The sequence below is a fragment of the Macrotis lagotis genome, chromosome 1 (genome assembly GCF_037893015.1).
Source record: "Macrotis lagotis isolate mMagLag1 chromosome 1, bilby.v1.9.chrom.fasta, whole genome shotgun sequence".
Taxonomy (NCBI): Eukaryota; Metazoa; Chordata; class Mammalia; order Peramelemorphia; family Peramelidae; genus Macrotis; species Macrotis lagotis.
The window spans coordinates 695,152,321-695,171,342 of NC_133658.1; the positions used below are offsets into that span (position 1 = coordinate 695,152,321).

The 19,022-nt window shown below is 36.6% G+C and overlaps 1 protein-coding gene across 3 annotated transcripts in view; it reads right to left on the reverse strand.

The window, feature by feature from the left end:
* The window catches only part of NOSTRIN (nitric oxide synthase trafficking), a 115,559-nt gene extending 97,742 nt beyond the window's left edge, over nucleotides 1–17,817 (reverse strand). Inside the window, exon 1 of one of the 3 annotated variants that reach the window (XM_074215780.1) lies at nucleotides 17,718–17,817. In XM_074215780.1, the coding sequence (XP_074071881.1) occupies nucleotides 17,718–17,744 (27 nt within the window). In that variant the 5' untranslated portion in view covers nucleotides 17,745–17,817. The remainder of the gene's footprint in view (nucleotides 1–17,717) is intronic. The other 2 variants (XM_074215779.1, XM_074215781.1) reach the window with 2 other exon arrangements.
* Between the last annotated feature and the right edge of the window lie 1,205 nt (nucleotides 17,818–19,022).

The window sequence follows — 19,022 nt, forward strand, 5'->3', positions numbered from 1 at the left end:
CTGAAAACTACATTCAAATATTTTCCCTGTTTACCATCCAATCTTAAATCAATAATATTAGTTTATCTTTGCTGAGAAATCTCACATTATCCTAGAAAATGCAAATGAGTTATAATTTACCACCTTAAGTTAGGTTTTTCTGAATAACGGTTTTGTCTTAGTCTTTGTCTCTGTCAGCTCTAATGAAAAGGGCAACTTTTTATTAATGATCTGAACCTCTCTCTTGAACCAAGCATTTAAAATAGATCCATTCAAAGTATAGGCATAAAAACACAAAGAAGAAAGTTTTTGGTTTTTGGTTTTAGGTACAAGTTACTTCTAAGTAATAACCATAGGATTTTAAACACAAAATGGGAAATTTAAATAACAGCTTCTGTCTCGTACCTTTCTGACACACTGTTGTCACCTTCCTTCTCACTTGCCCCATTGGAGAGGTGGGATAGGATTAGATAAAGCACAGTGGTTTATATTAGTGCAAATACTATATCAGGTGATGCACAGTTTAGGGGATTGGGAGGGAAGAGCTCATTCTTCATAACTTATAACTATAGGGGCTGCCTATGATTTCGTTCCTATAGGGAATTTTCAGGGGAGTCCACTACTCTGCCAATGCTGGTAGGCACCTTCTCTGTAGTATATAGATTTAGAGAATGGCCTAGGGCCCTGACTTGTCCACTGTGGCACAATCAGTATATTTCAGAAGTGGGACTTGAATCCAAAATTTTCTGATTTCAGGGTCAGTTCTCTATCTCTATCTACTTTTCAAAATCTTTTATCTACAAGGCTCCCAGTCATTCCTAGTGACCCAGTGTCATTTTTCCCTTGGTAAGCCCTCAGAAATAGACTTACAGAGATGGAGGAAATCTCCAGAAATGATTTCCTGTTTTCACAGAGGCAATGATGAATCAGTAAATTACTTTTTTAAAGCCCATACATAGAGAGATACGTATTTTTAAGAACCCGTGATCCTACTTGTCTCTGTGACCTTGGATTCCAGGGGCAGATTTTGGACCTAGCCTAGGGGTTAAGGGAGATTTGACTTAACAAACAAAACAATGATAACTGGCAATGCTGACAAGGGTAATATAGAAGCCAGGGGTGATAATTTGCATTAATTAGTAGTTGTGAAACAAATCTGAAGTACTTGCCAACAGTTTTATTTTAGGCCTCTTCTTGCTCCCCTCCTTCCTAAAAGCAGTAGAACTGAATAGAGTTTAGGTCAATGACCTACACAATTCTCATCAATGATCTTATCATCTCCCAGAGATCTTATTGATTAGAGAATTTCTTTCAAAGATAAAGAACACAACAGGAAAAGGATTCTGGGAAGACAGTAGCATATGTTAGAGAACTTTTGGCTCTAAATTTCCTCCACAAAAAAAAAAAAAGATGGAACATTGCCTCAGAGGGAACAAAAAGTAGAGGTTGCCCTCCCAAAACAACTTGAGAAGATCCCAGGAAAGACTCAGCCAATTTCTGTCAGAGAAAGTGCAAACACCTCTAAGGCCAACTCTTCAGAAGCATCAAACAACAAGCCTGGGGGCAACTATTGAGTGGTTTTGGATAGTCAGCCTCCACCTTAGACACTTTCATTTCCTGGACCACCAGAGGGTTTTACTGCTGGGAGAAAACTGAAGAACCTTCCACCTTTCTGACCATGGGCCTTCCCAGCTGTGGCTGCAGGGAGAAGGAGTGAGCACACACCAAGTGAGCGGGTCACAGAGGGAGGGGACCCTATTGGTTGGGGGACACTTGCAGGAAAGCAGACCCTGATTTCAGTTACGGACAGAAAGGACAGCTATAGTCTGCAGGCACTAGAGGAACCCCAGGGAGCAAGATCATGGCTGGGGGCCCTAGCAGTGACTTGGGAATGGAAGGAGAGCTCAAGGTTGGGCCCTGGGACCAAATTCAGAAAAAAACAGGACCTAAGACTTGGGGCATCATTCCCCTTTCCTTCCTTGATTATATTGTTTCTTAAAACAAAAATAAATAAATAAAAATGAGTATGAGGATAGGAAAAAATCTAGGTTTATAATCAGAGAAAATGGAACTAAAATAAGTCACTTCTTTTTCAAGAGAAATGCCAAAGCTCAAAAAAGAGTTCTTGTAAGAACTTAAAAAGGACTTTAAAAACCAACTAGGAGGGGCAACTAGGTGGTGCAGTGAATAGAGCACTGGCCCTGAAGTCAGGAGGACCTGAATTCAAATCTAGCCTCAAACACTTAATAATTACCTAGCTGAGTGACCTTGGGCAAATCACTTAATCTCATTGCCTCACAAAAACAAACAAAACAAAAAAGACAACTAAGAAGATTCAGGGAAATTTTTTTTTTAATTAAGAGCAATTCAAGAAAATTATGAAAAGAAAATCAACCAACTTGAAATAGTGAATCAAAACCTCAAGGAAGAAAATAATTCCTTTAAAATTAGAGATGAGGGGCGGCTAGGTGGCACAGCAGATAGGATAGAGCACCAGCCCTGTAGTCAGGAGTACCTGAGTTCAAATCAGGCCTCAGACACTTAATAATTACCTAGCTGTGTGGCCTTGGGCAAGCCACTTAACCCCATTGCCTTGCAAAAGCTAAAAAAAATAAGTAAATTAAATTAAATTAAATAAGAGATGGACAAGGAAAATCTAACGATAGTCTAAGACACCAAGAAATAATAATAATAATAAAAATCAGAAGAGTGAAAAAAAATACAAGAGAATGTGAAACATCTCATCAGAAATCTGGAGAAAAGATTAAGGAGAAATAATATAAGAATAGTCAGACTACATGAAAATTGCAATAAAAAGAATATTGAAACAATATTACAAGGAATTACCAAAGCAACAAGAAGGCAAAAACAGAAATAGAAAAAAAATTCATAGATTTCAGGATTTCAGGGGGGAAACTTACAGGACCATCATGGCCAAAGTTCGAAGTTCCCAGGTTAAGGACAAATATTGGAAACCACAAGAAAATAATAATTTAAATATCATGGAGCTACAATAAGGATCAAAAGACCTATCAGCTGAAGGAATGTAGGTCTTTGAATACTATATTTCATTGAACCTTCATAACTGAGGTTATGACTACAGGTAATTTACCTAGCAAAGCTGAGTGTAATCCTGAATGCAAAAAAAATGGATAGTTAGGGGTGGCTAGGTGGTACAGTAGATAGACCACTGGCCCTGGAGTCAGGAGTACCTGAGCTCAAATCTGGCCTCAAACACTTAATAATTACCTAGCTGTGTGGCCTTGGGCAAGCCACTTAACCCCAACTGCCTTGCAAAAACCTAAAATTAAATAAATAAATAAACAAATAAATAAATAAAATGAATATTTAACAAATTAAAGACACTCCAGTATTTGTGAAAAAAAAAACCCACCAATAGAATTTAAGGAAAGTTTTTTTACATATAATATCCTGGAGAAATATAGGATAAATATTAAGACCAATTATAAGGTATTCAATAGTCAAATAGATTACTTCTTATATGTGAAAATATTATCATACCCTTATGACTGTCACCATCATTTGGGTAGTTTGAAAGAAAGACTTAGGCTGAGCTGAATGATGGGGTGATTCTAAAAAAAAAAGACTATAGAGATTAAAAGGAGCCATGAAAAGAAAAACTGATACAGAAGAAGTGGAAAGAGGGCAAATAGTGTTGAAACCTTACCTTCACCAAGAGGTGAACAATTAAAGAGGGAACAATATATAAATGGATAGATAGAAAGAAAAATAGATACATAAATACATACATACATACATACAGAGACAGCTAAATAGAAATAGATTCAGGAGGATATAAAAATCTAAATTCAGAAAGAAATAAGAAGGTGATGGGGATTCAATAGAGGATAAGGGAAGGGATTCTTGGAGGATAGGTAGGTTAAGGAACAGAAAGACAAGACAGAAGTAAAGCAGACAAGTAAGGAGGCATAGGGTAAATGGGGGATAGTGAGGGAATATAGGGAGGAGGAAAATATTCAATAAATAATTATGGCTTATAATGTGCAGAATGAAACAGAAATGAACAGCAGATTAAAAATTTGAATTCAACAGTATGTTGCTTTCAGGAAACACTATAAAAATATAGGTTTTGGGGAAGGCTAGGTGGCGCAATGGATAGAGAGAGCACCAACCCTGGAGTCAGGAGTACCCGAGTTCAAATTTGACCTCAGACACTTAATGATTACCTAGCTGTGTGGCCTTGCGCAAGCTACTTAACCCCATTGCCTTAAAGGTCAGAAGAATTTATGATGTAAAAAAAAGCACAGTAGTAACCATGATTTCAGACAAAGTTCAAGCTAAAAGTTTTAAGCAAAAGAGAAAAATAGGGAAACTACACTATACATCAAAAATAATATTCGGGGCGGCTAGGTGGCGCAGTGGATAAAGCACCGGCCCTGGAGTCAGGAATACCTGGGTTCAAATCCGGTCTCAGACACTTAATAATTACTTAGCTGTGTGGCCTTGGGCAAGCCACTTAACCCCATTTGCCTTGCAAAAAAAATTAATATTCAATATTGTTTTAGACTATTTAAAATAAATATATAGAATAAAATACCTAAGGCTATAAATGCTAAAATGGACAAAGGAATTATATGAACACAAGCACAAAACATTTTATTCAATTAAAGTCCAGATCTAAATAATTGAAGTATTATTTATTATCCATGGATAGTTAAACCCAATATAATAAAAAAAGGAAAATTTCTAACTAATATATTTATTCAATTTTATCCCAATTAAATTATTTTTAAAATTATCTTACTGAATTAAAAAAAATAAAAACAAAGTTTATTTGGAAGAACAAAAAGACAGGAATTCAAAGAAACCAGAGGAAAAAAGATTCAAAGGAAGCAGACTCAGAAGTATCAGACTTTAAATTATATTATAAGGTGAGAGCATTGTTGAAATGTAAAATGTATATTTTCAATTATTTTAAATTTTAAGTATTAAAATTCATTATTTATTTTAGGAACAAAAAAGATTTATTTAGATATAGCTGTAATTAGCAGAAGCTAAGAAAGAGATTAGCAGCAGCAATAGCAGACACAGAGAAGTAAGGAAGAATATAAGGGCACAAGAGTTTATTTGGGGGATCATGCTCTTTAACAGTGGCCTGGCTCCCCAAAGGGGAACTATCATTAAGGGATAAGCAGTACCAAAGGTATAGAGACATGAAAGGTTCTCTGGGGGATCACACTCCTCAAGGGTGAGCTGGCCTCCCAAAGGCAAGCAAGCCAATTTCAATTATTTTAAATTAAAATTTTCTTGTATTAATAAAACCAGTGTAGCCAAGAATAGAAGGAATATATAAAATTAGAGAAAAACTTAGATAACAATCTCTCAAGATGTGATTGGGTTGGAATATTGCTGTGGTAGAGGAAATGATGGGCAGGTTGATTTAGAAAAGCAAGGAAAGATTGGACTTATGAAAGAAGATGCTATCCACCATTAGAAAAAGATCACAAGTGGAAATATACATAGTAGGGTCTTACATGTAGATATATGATATATCTATATCATATATATTTTTTCCCTCCTCCCCCCACCCTAAAGAAGGCTATAATTAAACATGACTATATACATTTATTGATATTTATGTATATAGTCATGTTTAATTATAGCCTTCTTTAGGGTGGGGGGAGGAGGGAAAAAATAAAGTAAAAAGTGCACAGAAAAAAAAAGGAAAACCTACACAGTAGTAAAGAAAAGCTGGGTAGCTTTGAAAACATAGTGTAGAATTAATTATGAAGGTTTTCTTGAGATGTATGTTCATTGTTTTATGTAGATTTTCTTGAAATGAAAATTTATTATTTATATTGAATCCTCGCCTATGTTCTGCTGTGGATATGGCAGTTTTTCCTTTTCTCGTTTTATATTTAAGTTCAAATAAATTTTTTAAATTACAATAACAAAAAAGAAAGAAATTTGAATGAATTTAAAAAAAAACTGACAACCCATCCATTCTTGCCTATCATATAGTCAATAGAAGCAATCCATTCAACAAGCTGGAGTGTTTCCTTACTTCCTCCCTTCACTGTGAAGGTACCAATGGAGTATTCTGGCTACCCACCTAACACAGCCGTCTTTAGAATGTAACAAACAACTTTTTTAAAAACTATTTTAAACTATACATTTAGCTATCTGAGATCAGGAATAAGTTATATAAATAACACTAAAAGATCTGGCCTCCAACACTTACTAGCTGTGTGATCCTGGGCAAATTACTTAATCCTGGTTTAATTCAGTTTCCTTTTCAATAAAATGGAAATAATAATAACAATAATAATAATACCTACCTTTCAGAGTTGTTATGAGGATCAGATGAGGTAATTGAAAGCACTTAGCACAGGGTCTCAAACATAGAAGAACCATGTAAATCTTAGTTGTCATAATTATTAATATTAATAATTACTGTCATTAATTCAGCATATGTTTCACAAAGTGCTGTTCAGAAATTATTTCATTGCTTTCACCCCAGCTTAGATAGGTAAGTATCATAGAAACTATGACCCCCATTTTACAGCTACAATTATTAAGGTCAAGAGAGATTAAATGATTTATTTGCCAAGAGTCACACAGTCAGTAAACTCAGAGACACTATTCAAAGGAGGATTTCTTTTAACTCCAAATCTAACTAACATTTCCTCACTCATCTTTAGCTTAAATTTTTTGTAAAATATACAAAATAATACAATATAATGTATTATACAAATATATATAATATATATACAAAATATTACCATCATACAAATATATACAAGATACAAAAAAAAATCACAAATTGTAATACTACAAATGATATAATGAAAATAAAACATACGATGTACCAAGGCTTTACAGATATCATTATCTCATTTGATTCTCACAGTTCTGTCAGATCAGTGTTATTATTTTTTCTTTTACAGTTAAAGAAAGAGGCAAACAGAGTTGAAGCGACTTACGCAGGGTCACATAACAAATAAGTACCAGAGGTAGGATTTGAACTCAGGCCTTTCTGATTCCAGGTCCAGAGTTCTCTCCATATTTAAGCTACTTTTTAGGCAGAGACTATTTCTGAAGTATCAAGATCTAAACTAATGTAAAAACACTCACAGTCAATTATTCCCAACTTATCTTGTATATTATTTGCACGTAGATGTAGTCTCACCCATTAGACTGTGAGTTCTCTGAGAACAGTGATTGCGCTTTGTCTTTTTTGTTTCCCCAGGATGTAGAAGTGTACCTGGCCCAAAGCAGATGCTTAATAAATACCAGTTAACTGACTGACCTCAATAAACTCTTAGTGAATTAGTCATACAAGAGCTTTTAGTGTATTTGATTTAGTCAAGCTCAAAGCTGAACTTTTTGGAAAGCAAGCTTCAGAAAATGAGAGATGTCCAGTAAGGGGAAGGGAATTCACCTTTTGCCCTCTAGATGAGAGGCAAGACATAAAAACCTGGGTTGGACTCTGCTCAGGGCTGCCAGTCTTCTCTGACTTGTTGGTCCAATCAAGCTCTACTTGACTCCTCTTTTGTCTCTTTTTTACCTACCATTTTCTTATGTATTGTAGCTCCTTTTAATAAATTTTTATCTTCTTTCCAAAAAAAAAGAAATAAGAGAGATGAGTGTATGAGAGCATTCAATTTGAGAACACACCCAAAATGCATTCATTCAGAAATTCTTAATCAATACGACTGAAGTTTGTGTATATTGATTGTGCACCATAGGAGACACTGGCACAGGGCTGCCCAGCATGGTATGCCCTCATCAGTGAGGGGGCTCCATTCTATGAGGAAAGTAGAATTGAAACAGCTCAAAGGAAACGTGACATCCGTAAGTTCAGAGTACCAACCCCAAGGTGTTCCCATGGACAATTTGTGCCTGACCTGTGGTAGAGCATTTTGAGCTCCTATTGGGTTGATCAGCCACAGTCTGACACACTGTAATTTGTCTCAAACATAGTGATGCCATTTTGATCATCTTCAATAATGAAGGACAAGAAACAACCAACCAACCAATATTCTGATAGAATCACTGCTTTATAGTTGGAAAGGATATTAGAATTCAAGACATACCTCATTTGGTAGGTGAGGAAACTGAGGCCCAAAAGGGGCTATGTGAGTTGCCTTCATGCTGTTAAACAATATAATAATTGGTAAGCACAAACCAAATTATGAAACAGAGACTTGGTTGGTGCCCCCAGAGCCCTCTTATTGGCCCATTCTCATCTTGGACTTATTTTATTCTCATCTTCAACTCTTTACTCTTTATCATTTGCCATAGCCAATCAGTTGTCAAATTTTGTCAGTCTTACCTCTATATCCCCTTTTGCCCACTCACTTCACTACCATCTGAGTTCAAACCCTGCTCATCTCTCACCAAAACTACTGCAATATCCTCCATATTCCTGCTTTCAATTGCATCTTTTTGAAATTCATTCTCCATACAGCTGCCAAAATCATCTGCTAAACCAATTTAAGATTCTACTCCCTGCCTTAACAGTCTTCAGAGGTTTCCTATAATTTCTAGATTAAGATACAAACTTCTCAGCTTGGTATTTAAAGTCCTTCATATTTTGGATCTGGCCTGCTGACCTTTCTGGATGTGTCTCAGATCAAGTCCCTTAACACCAGTCAAACTGACCTTTTGTGCAGGCTAGCCCCCCTACCCCCAACCCCACAGCTCTACCTTTTAGAATCCTGTTTCCTTCAAATCTCATCTTATGTACCAAACCTCCTTTCCTAGTTCATATTATCTTCAATTTTTCTGTTTATTTATTCCTGGAGTCCCTTGAAGTCACAGACTTTCTGTTAATTTGTCTTTTTCTCCCTATAGCCAAGTGTAGAGCCTGCCCAGTGTCAAATACAGAGCTAGATACATAGTAAATCTTTAATCAATGTTTATTCATTTAATTAATTCTTTCCCTCCAGAAGAAAACCTAAATCAAAGAATTGCCTCTCTCAGGGAGAATTCCTTTTTTAAGTGTTACATCTGATCATGGAAAGAAAGGCTTGATCCAACATCAGGGAAATTTCAAGACTCAGGGAGCAGGTTGGGAAGTACCTTGGGAGAAGGTCCTGGGACCTTGGAAATCACCATGAAGGCCACAGACATTACCCATTGTTTCAGGCCCTGGCAATTAATCTACGCTTGTGGAAAAGCCTGCTGCCAAGATGTCTGTCTGCCACAGGCAACCATACTAAAAAAGGCAGAGCTGGCTTGCTACCAAGTTAGGGCTGGACTTGGCCCCAGTCAGATGATAAACATAATATATTATTAACTACCCCACAGGAAAAGTACTAAAACCTATTGTAATCATGGATTTAGAGTTGGATCATAACCTTTGAGGTCCTGTAGGCAAAAGCAATCATCAAAAATTCTAAATGAAGACCAAAGCCTGCATAGAAAAGATTGGACATTCAATCAGCAAAATTTAAATCTTCCTGGATTAGCCTTAATCTGAGTTCATTTCTGATGTGCCAGATTTAAGGCTGGCAGGGTAAGGCATTCTCATAATTCCCAGTTGTTCTGAGGTTAGCCACAAGAAAAAAAAAATTTTCATAAATATCGAAAGCCCAGAATATTCTCTTTGATTTTAGATGATGATGAGGTAACTTGACCTTGGGAAGGGAATATTGGATTTGGAGTCATTCAGAGTCTCTTGTATAACTGTGTTCAGGTTCACCACTCAGACTAAGTCTCCTCATTTCTTCAAAAACAGAAAATTATATTTGAACCATTGGCTTCAACAGAATCATTGTGAATATCAAGTAAGATAATGGATGGAAAATACTTTGCTAATCATAAGGAGTATGTCAACAAAAAAACCATAATTATTAATATTATAATTGGTGTCTTTATCTCAACACATCAAAGCCAAATGAAAATGATTACAGGTTAATATAATTAATATGGACCCATTTTAAGGTACAATTTTATCCTATAGTCAGTTGAGCTTCAAGCAAGAGAGAAAATTGGGTATGATACAGATTAGTTGGGTAAAACTTGCTACTGAATATACTGGTGCTCATGGTACATCAGAGAAATCAGAGGTCTCACAGCCTTCACATGTATTCCAGTACTACATAGATGCCATGATATTTCTCTAACCCATGCTTTAAAACCCATGATAGGGTAAAAGACCCCACCATGGCCACCCTTAGATTGCAGTCTGAATTGAGATGAGCACACAGTTTCTGTTAGTTTGTCTTTTTCTCCCCATAGCCAAGTGTAGAGCCTGCCCAGTGTCAAATACAGAGCTAGATACACAGTAAATCTTTAATCAATGTTTATTCATTTAATTAATTCTTCCCCCTCCCCAGAAGAAAACCTAAACCTAAATCAAAGAATTGCCCAAAGTTATCTTGGATAACAGAATTTAGATGAGCCCCCACAGTCTCAACCATCATAGGGAGGGTTTTCAACTCCTCTCCCCTTCCCCATCCTCTTACCCCCGATTTATCAAAAGAAGACGTTAGTTGAGAGTACTAGAAAGAGCCTTACTAATGGAGGAAGGCAACTTGCTATAATAAAAAAGCAGTTGGATTTGGATTCACAGAGTCTGGATTTGAACCAGGTCTCTACTACCTTGCATACATCACTTTATGTCTCTGAGACAAATATATGTGTGTGTGTGGGGGGAGCTGGAGGAGTAGATACCTTCTCCTTTAGACTGGTCATTTTCTTTTTTTTTTTTTTTTTTTGGCTTTTTGCAAGGCAAATGGGTTAAGTGGCTTGCCCAAGGCCACACAGTTAGGTAATTATTAAGTGTCTGAGGTCGGATTTGAACTCAGGTCCTCCTGACTCCAGGGCTGATGCTCTATCCACTGCGCCACCTAGCCACCCCTATAGACTGGTCATTTTCAACACTAAATATAATGCTATACTTTTGATCCCTATAGGTTTGGAGACTGAATGAAATGCCATTTTCTTCATGCTCATTTTTTTTTTTATCATGATGCCTCAGGAGAAAGGTCTGACTGTGAGAGCAAAAGTGAAATAATACAAAGACATCTAATGTATCTGACCCTCTTTGAGGTACACAAGGGTCATGATCCAGACATTTAAGACACACCCAAGTCTTCCTGTTTCTAAATATATTACTTTACCTACTATAAGACATGTATACAAAAAGTTTATCCCTTCCCTTTAGAAACATCAGACGTACTGGTGATCCTGACCCAGCATCTCCTATCCCATTAGAAGGAGTGATGAAAGAAGTAGGTGTATCTTGTCTGAATGGGTGGTATCTTGCTTTAGCCAAAGGTGGGGAATCTTTTTACTGCCAAAGGCCATTTGGATATTTATCTTGGGCTATATGTGGTCAGATATTTAATTAATTTAGATTTATTGAATTTCTAGTCCTCCTACAACCAATGTGGCCTGTGGGCAGGAGGTTCTTAGTCCTTGCTTTAGACCCTGAATTTTCCTTTGTGTGAGTAGCATGACAGGATAAAAGGCCAATATCTGTTTCATTCTTCAATGAGACCTCATCTAAGCTCCAGAATTGCAGTTAAGAACTTGTACCAAAGAGAGAGAGAGGGAGAGAGAGAGGGAGAAGAAAGAGAAGGGAAAGGCAGGGAAGAGAGAAGAGGGGATCAGTAGGGGAGAAAGGTCCTTGTTGTTCCATGGCTATTTGAATATGTATCCTATATGTACTTTAAACTCAGCTGGGAAGAACAAGTATTGCTGACAGCACCCAACATCCTGTATAAAAATATTTCTGATTATTGAGAAGTATATCCTGTCTAAAGAATCATAACATATGTTACCAGAGATAGGTAAAAAATCCTGTGATTCTTATAGCCTAGGCAGAAAAGACCTTTTGTGGAGAGGTGAAAGAAGGGAAAGAGGAGAAGAATGAAAATAGGAGATGAGACAAAAATGGTAAAAGAAGAAGAGAGATGGGGAAAGTTATCTTGGGCAAAACCACTTTGGCCCCTGATACAAACTATATTTTGCTAATCTGTCGAATGAATCAGAATCAGAAGCTTTTGATCAGACTTGCCACTATTTCATAGGAAAAGATTAGATTGGTTTGATTGAATTTATGTTTTCCAAAGATATGTTGGTTACTAGCACCTTGGCAAATTCTCAGCACAGATAGCTTGAAGTTCTGAAATAAATTCAGCCAATCACATTAGTTCCTCAGATGACTCATGGGTTTGTATAATCAGTCAATCAATCAACAAGCATTTAAGATGTTATTGGTCTCCCTGTACCATTATGACAAGCACTGGAGATGAAAAGGGAAAATAGCCTCTGCTCTGTAGATATGAAATGAGTTAGGCTAACAGTCCAGTTTCTTTTGGGAATGGTTGAACAATTTGGTTTACAGGCTATTGTAGGTGCCTTCCAGGTGCAGAGGGTTTAGAGGGTCACAAAGAAGGTTGATAGGGTTTTATGGTGGTATATTGCAAGTAGGAGACTTGTGTTTTAACAAAATCACTTAATTTTTCTTCATATTTTAAGTTTCTAAACAAAGTTCTTTATTTTTTCTCTTATATTGTCATTGTCTCCTTGCAAGGGGTTGTTTGTTTCTAAGTACCATCAAAGCCTGCACAAGAAAATAAATTCTACAATTTGATCAGTGTTCAGCAAGTTAAAAAAAAAAAGAGAGCTGACACATTTTGGGTGTCAATTTTCTTGCCATAGCAGAGAGTATAATTATTCCCATTTTACTGAGGAAGAATCTGAGGCTCACAGACAGTTAATAGGATTCCTCTTTTACACACAGAGAAATGAATTGAATTTGTTCATCATATAGTAATCATTCAAATCCAGGTTTCCTAGATCTAAGGCTAAAACTCTTTCCTTTACACCACAATGTCTTTATTTAGACCATTTCCATATAGATTTAGCATACCCTTGTATCTAATTAGCTATTGGGACAGCAGAGCTTCCTCAGTCTAAACCTCTATACATCTTGCCTGCCTCTGTTCTTTCTCTACCTGGAACAGTGATCTTCCAGTTAGAACCTCCAGAGACCTTGCTGCCCTACCCCCTTCCTAGGAAGTTAATCCAATCAGCTTTGGAATTCTGCAGAGCTATACTGATTGGTGGATGAGTGAGTGAAAACTAACATCATATTTAAGTGGGCTGGGTGACCCAGATCAAACCTCACACACCACCTTGGCATCCCAAAGATCTTGCCATCTGCCCTGATGCTGCATAAACATCATGTCCTCCCCTCCTCCCATTTCTATCTTTTGTTTTTATTCTGGTCATTCAAGGACTACACAATCCTACTTTTATTCTTGCTTTTATTATTATTATTTATTCAAATCATTACTACCACAACTACTAGAAAGAGCCTGATTATCTATAGACTCCATTCTTATACCCTGTGACTGCCTAGACCAAAATTCATTTCCTACAATGTCTTTTATACTCGATTAGAATAGAGTTAAGTGACTTGCCTGGAGGTCACATAGCTAGTAAATGTCTGAGGTCATATTTAAACTCATAAAGATGAATTTTCCTTATTTCAAGTCCAATGGACAGAGCACCAGTCCTGGAGTCAGGAAGACCAGAGTTCAAATGTGACCTCAAATACTTGACACTCTTACTAGCTGTATGTTCTTGGGCAAATCACTTGACCCTGATCGCCTCCCATCGGGGCCATCTTCAGTTGTTCTGATTCATACATATTTGGCCATTGGACCCAGATGACTCCAGAGGAAAAGTAAAGCTGGTGACTTAGCACAGCACCCCTAACTCAAATCCAATTCATGTGCTTATCATGGCATCACCTCCCTGATGTCATGGTCTTCTTCATGAACAGAGGACAAGCATCATCATCATCATCATCATCCTCATTAGAACATAAGTTCCTTGAAGGCAGGGTCTCTTTACTTTGATATTTGTATCCCTAACATCTCGCACCAGGTCTGGCATAAATACTTGATGATTGATTTTTTTAAGAGTATTGGAGTGGGGGTGGCTAGGTGGCACAGTGGATAGAGCACCAGCCTTGGAGTCAGGAGTACCTGAGTTCAAATCTGGCCTCAGACACTTAATAATTACCTAGCTGTGTGGCCTTGGGAAAGCCACTTAATCTCATTGCCTTGCAAAAAAAAAAAACTTAAAAAAAGTATTGGAGTGATAAAAAGACATTAATTTTATTATTTAATTATTTATTTAAGCTGAGTATTGTGGGCAGAATACTGGCCTCAGGAAGACCTGAGTTCAAGCATTGCCTTATATACTATTTTTTTAAAGTTTGTCCAGTCACTTAAAGCATTGCCTGCCTCAGTTTTCCTACCTCTAAATGAGGATAATAATAGTACCTACTTCTCCAGATTAATGTGAGGATCCAATGAGACAGTAATTGTATGGCTTAGAGCACAGTATCTGGCCAATAATAAACACTATATAGATGTTGTTGTTATTAATTCTTATTATTGTCAGGTTGGTTTAGTAGTTAGGCTGCTTGACTCAGGAAGAGCTGAGTTCTTCCAACATAACCTCAGATATTTACTAATGGTGAAGATGGTCAAGTCATTTAACCATTGTCTGCCTCAATTTCCTCATCTGTAAAATGGGGATAATATCCTGCCAGGGTTGTTGTGAATATAAAATGAGGTCATATTTTTAAAGTGTTTTACAAATCTTAAGTGTTCTATTTAGCTCCTATTATTTCTTCTGGCTTCTCCCAAGACTACAAAGCAACATCAGTCAACAGGGTTGTTGTTTCACTTGATTCAAGGGAAAGTCTCAGAGCTCAGATAGAATTCTACCCCCAACTGATAATAGACTTTTAAAAAAAATTTGAAAGAAACTTGCTTCGGAGCAACCCATCAGAGTGGTACTTGGTCACTCAAGGGCTACACAAATTAGTCCATACTACTGTGAATGATAGATGTCTTTAAGGAGAAAGATCAGAAACACAGGGATAGAACAGAAAGAAAGGGATTGAGAATTATTATTCTCTCTGCAATTGATTATCCTCATTTATTAAATGAGAATAATAATGCCTTCAGTATCCATCTCACAAAGCTATAGAGTATTTATTGAAATGTTGGTAAATAAGCATTTCTTAAGCATCTACTTTGTGCCAGACATTCTAAGTACTGAGGACACAAAGGAAAGACAACTGCCATAATCTCTCTAAGGGAAGTAGAAGTATTTGGGGGGACTTTTTTTTAATCCTTCCTAATTCTTGTCCTTTCCTGTTTACCTCAGTTCTGAGAAAAATTATTTTTAATTGAATGCTGCAAGAACTTAGCTCCTCTTCTGCCCACTTTTGATGTTTTTTTCCATCTTCTATTTTCCTTATAATTCTTCTGCCTTGTACATTATAGACAGTTATTAATCAATCAGTCAATCAATAATCAATAATTAAGTGCCTACTCTGCTAAATACTACTGTGCCAAGAGTTTGGTTTATAAAAAGAGGCAAAAAAATCAGTCCTAGTCCTCAGGAATTCATTGTCCAGTAAAATAAATATTTGTTTCATTTGAATGTGTCCTAAACAGAAACATTGTAAACATATCAGTGAGAGAAGAATTTTTTATTTTACTTCAAGGAGCTAAATATAATTATGAAGAGAGTATAAATTCGAATGGGTGGCAGGGTTAAGATAAATACTATATGCGATCATTCTGAAATATATTGTTTGATATAGTTATAATGATATAGAACAGCAAAATGATAGGACACTTGGGCTAAGTGGTACTAATACTCATAAAATCTAGGGTGGTACTAATACCCATAAAATGTATAGATGACAGGCAGTTTTGTGTCTGTCTCATTTTAACCCTGTGTCAAGAAGTTAATGATTAAAGCTTCTGAGTGGTTGTGACTCTAGGTTGACTACTGTGGCTTGTAGATAAATGAAACCCTCATTCAATTTTTGGTCCCTAAAAGTAAAACCAACCCCACTCAAGCTTGGTATCAATAAGAAGCAGCAAAAAAAAAAAAAAAAAAAAGAAAAAAGCAGCCCTGGGAATTTTGCTACTTACATCTGTAACCGATTAGGAATGCCCCTTCTCACATCTGGCAACAGTCACTATTGTCAATCAAGACCATTATTAGGATATGAATTACCCTAATATGTTATGGCAGTAGCTGATGTTTAGATAGGATTTTACAGTTACAAAACCATTAACATAATAATCACATTTAATGGCTTGCCAATTTATTACACCTATTTCACAAATGAGGAAACTGAAGCTTAGAAAGGGTAAATGATTTGACCAGGATCACATGTCTTGATTATTTTTATTTCTATACTTTTAGTGCCACAAAGGAAAAGAGCACTTGCCTGGAAGTAAGATCTAAGTTTTAGCCACTAGCTTGAGTGACCTTGGGCCACACAATCAACTTCTCTGGACCTCAGTATTCCCATCATAAAATGAGAGTCCCTTCTAGCTCTAAAACTCTGATCCTTTGATTTTAGACATGATCCTTCCATGATCCTATTGTCAAATAATTTTTGTAAGCCTTTTGTTTTAATATATATACTAATTTTTAGTAGCTACTTAGTGAATTACTTATCATTTTAATTTGGATCTATGCTGCTTGCATTGGGGTTGGATAATCAAAACTTATTTAAAAAATAATCTGTCATGATAACTTTTTTCTTTTCCATCGTGCTTTGTTTTCTTCCCCCAGACCCATTCTTCTCATCAGGTGTTCCAAGTGAGGGAGCTTTTTACTTTGTTTCATTAACAAAAAAAAAAAGAGGAAAAAAGAAGAGAATTTCCACTGTCTTTTGGGGTCACCTGTTTTCAGGTATTCTGCACAATTTATTTATTTTTAGGTTTTTGCAAGGCAAACGAGGTTAAGTGGCTTGCCCAAGGCCACACAGCTAGGTAATTATTAAGTGTCTGAGGCCAAATTTGAACCCAGGTACTCCTGACTCCAGGGCCGGTGCTTTATCCACTAGGCCACCTAGATGCCCCTAGTCTGCACAATTTAAATCCCTCTCTTGTTCTCTGGCTACACAGATAGCTAAAGAACATTTGATTTTTTTTTCTAGATGCTTCTTGACTCTCACTTTAAATTTTTATTGCTTCTGCTAAATCTTGTACTTCTACTCATAATTCCATTTCCAGTGTTCTCAGGTTTGAAAAGAAGCCTTGGTAAACTAATCCAGAACACTGGAGGAGTGTTTTCTCCCTACCTTAGATCCTCTTCTCTTTTTATCTTTAACTTTATAACCTAAAAACCTTGATTTCAGCTAAAAGGGGAGGGGGCTGTATTAAAAAAAGCTTATAGGAACAGATTTACAATAAAAGATTAGAAATGAGATTCTAAGAAATCTAAGAAATGATTTAAATCTTTGTTATAACTTCAATGTTTAAAAATTAACTACGGATTTTTTTTTGTCTATTCATGCAGAACATTCTCCATTTATTGTATCTTCTGTATCTCTTTAGTTTTAGGATTCTTTAGAAAGTAATGTCTGGCCAAAACACACATCCAGATTACCAAAATATGAAGGCAGTCCAGGATCAAAAAATATTTATAAGCATGCTGGGCTAAGAAGCAAGAAAAACTCTGACCTGTCCCTTTGCTGTTGTAAATTAAACTAAAGCAAACCACAAGCTTTTGCACCGTAGTCTGTATCTCATCATTCATAGTCTTTGACAGCCCCAAGGTGTGTGAAATCACTAGTTAAGATCCATTAATAGATAAATACCAATCCAGCCCTCCTTGTCCTCCCAATACCCCCACCCACCCACACACACATACTCTTATGCTGGTGCACACACATACACACAAGTACTCACTGAGCAGTTTGTCAGTGGATCCTTCATATTGGACTGTGTTTTTGCTTCTGTCCTTTTACCTTTGCTCCCAGCATTCCCCTTGAAGCTGTTATCAAGGCTGGGTGTTTCCTAGACTTCCTGCATTCAAAAGGGCCTGCCATAGGCAGCGGCACATATCATTCTTGCCAAAGACAACAGAGAGGAAGCTTCAGCCCTGGACTTTCATCCCATTTATTTCCTGAATAAAATAATCAAATATCATCCGGTGGGGCAACAGCTCCAGGTTTAGGAAGCTATTATGGTCTTCTGTCAGGCAATGATTTCTATAAATACTTAAAAAAAACAGGTTAAAATTCAAAGGTTATAGGAGAACATTATATATAGTAACAACTATAATGTAAGGATGGTCAACTGTGGAAGACTTAACTACTATGGACAATGATCCAAGGCACTGTTAAAGGACCCATAATGAAAAATGCTATCTACCTCCAGAGAGAGAACTGATGAACTCTGAATGCAAACTGAAGCAAGCTTTTTTTACATCTTTATTTTTGTTTGATTTTGTTTGCTTTCTTTTGCAACATAGTTAATAAGAAAATATGTTTTGTATGACATCACATTTCTAATCAATATCAAAGTATTTGTTTTTCAAGGAGGGAGGAGAGGCAGGAAGGAAGGAGAGAATTTGGAACTCGAATTTAAAAAATAATAAAGTTTTTTTTACTGGTAATTGGGAAATATTTAATGAAATAAAAATCAAAGGTTATAACTGAGTTTTGAAATATATGGCATTTCAGGGGCGGCTAGGTGGTGCAGTGGATAGAGCGTCGTCCTTGGAGTCAGGAGTACCTGGGTTCAAATACGGTCTCAGACACTTAATAATTACCTAGCTGTGTGGCCTTGGGCAAGCCACTTAACCCCATTGCCTTGAAAAATCTAATATATATATGTATATGGCATTTGGTGGGGAGAAGGGATCCTTAGGTCCAGATAATATCTGTCCTGATTAAGTCTGTTGCGCAAGGTGTCTGGGAGAGTCAAGTATGATGAGACTTCTTTTACAGGAAATAGAAGGGAAATTCTACAAGGAAAGAGTGGAAAGAGGGAGAAAGGTGTCAGCAAATAAGCAAGTGGACTTGTGATTGTAGAAGAAAGGGTAGTTTTCTTTGTCTTCAGTCTCACCTCTTGAATCCATTCTTCACACTGCTGCTAAATTGGCATTCCTAAAATATAGGTCCCATAATATCATCTCCCTATTGCTTTTTTGGTAAACTTAAAAAAAATCCATAATCTAATGCATTGAATCACCCCACAATATAACAACTT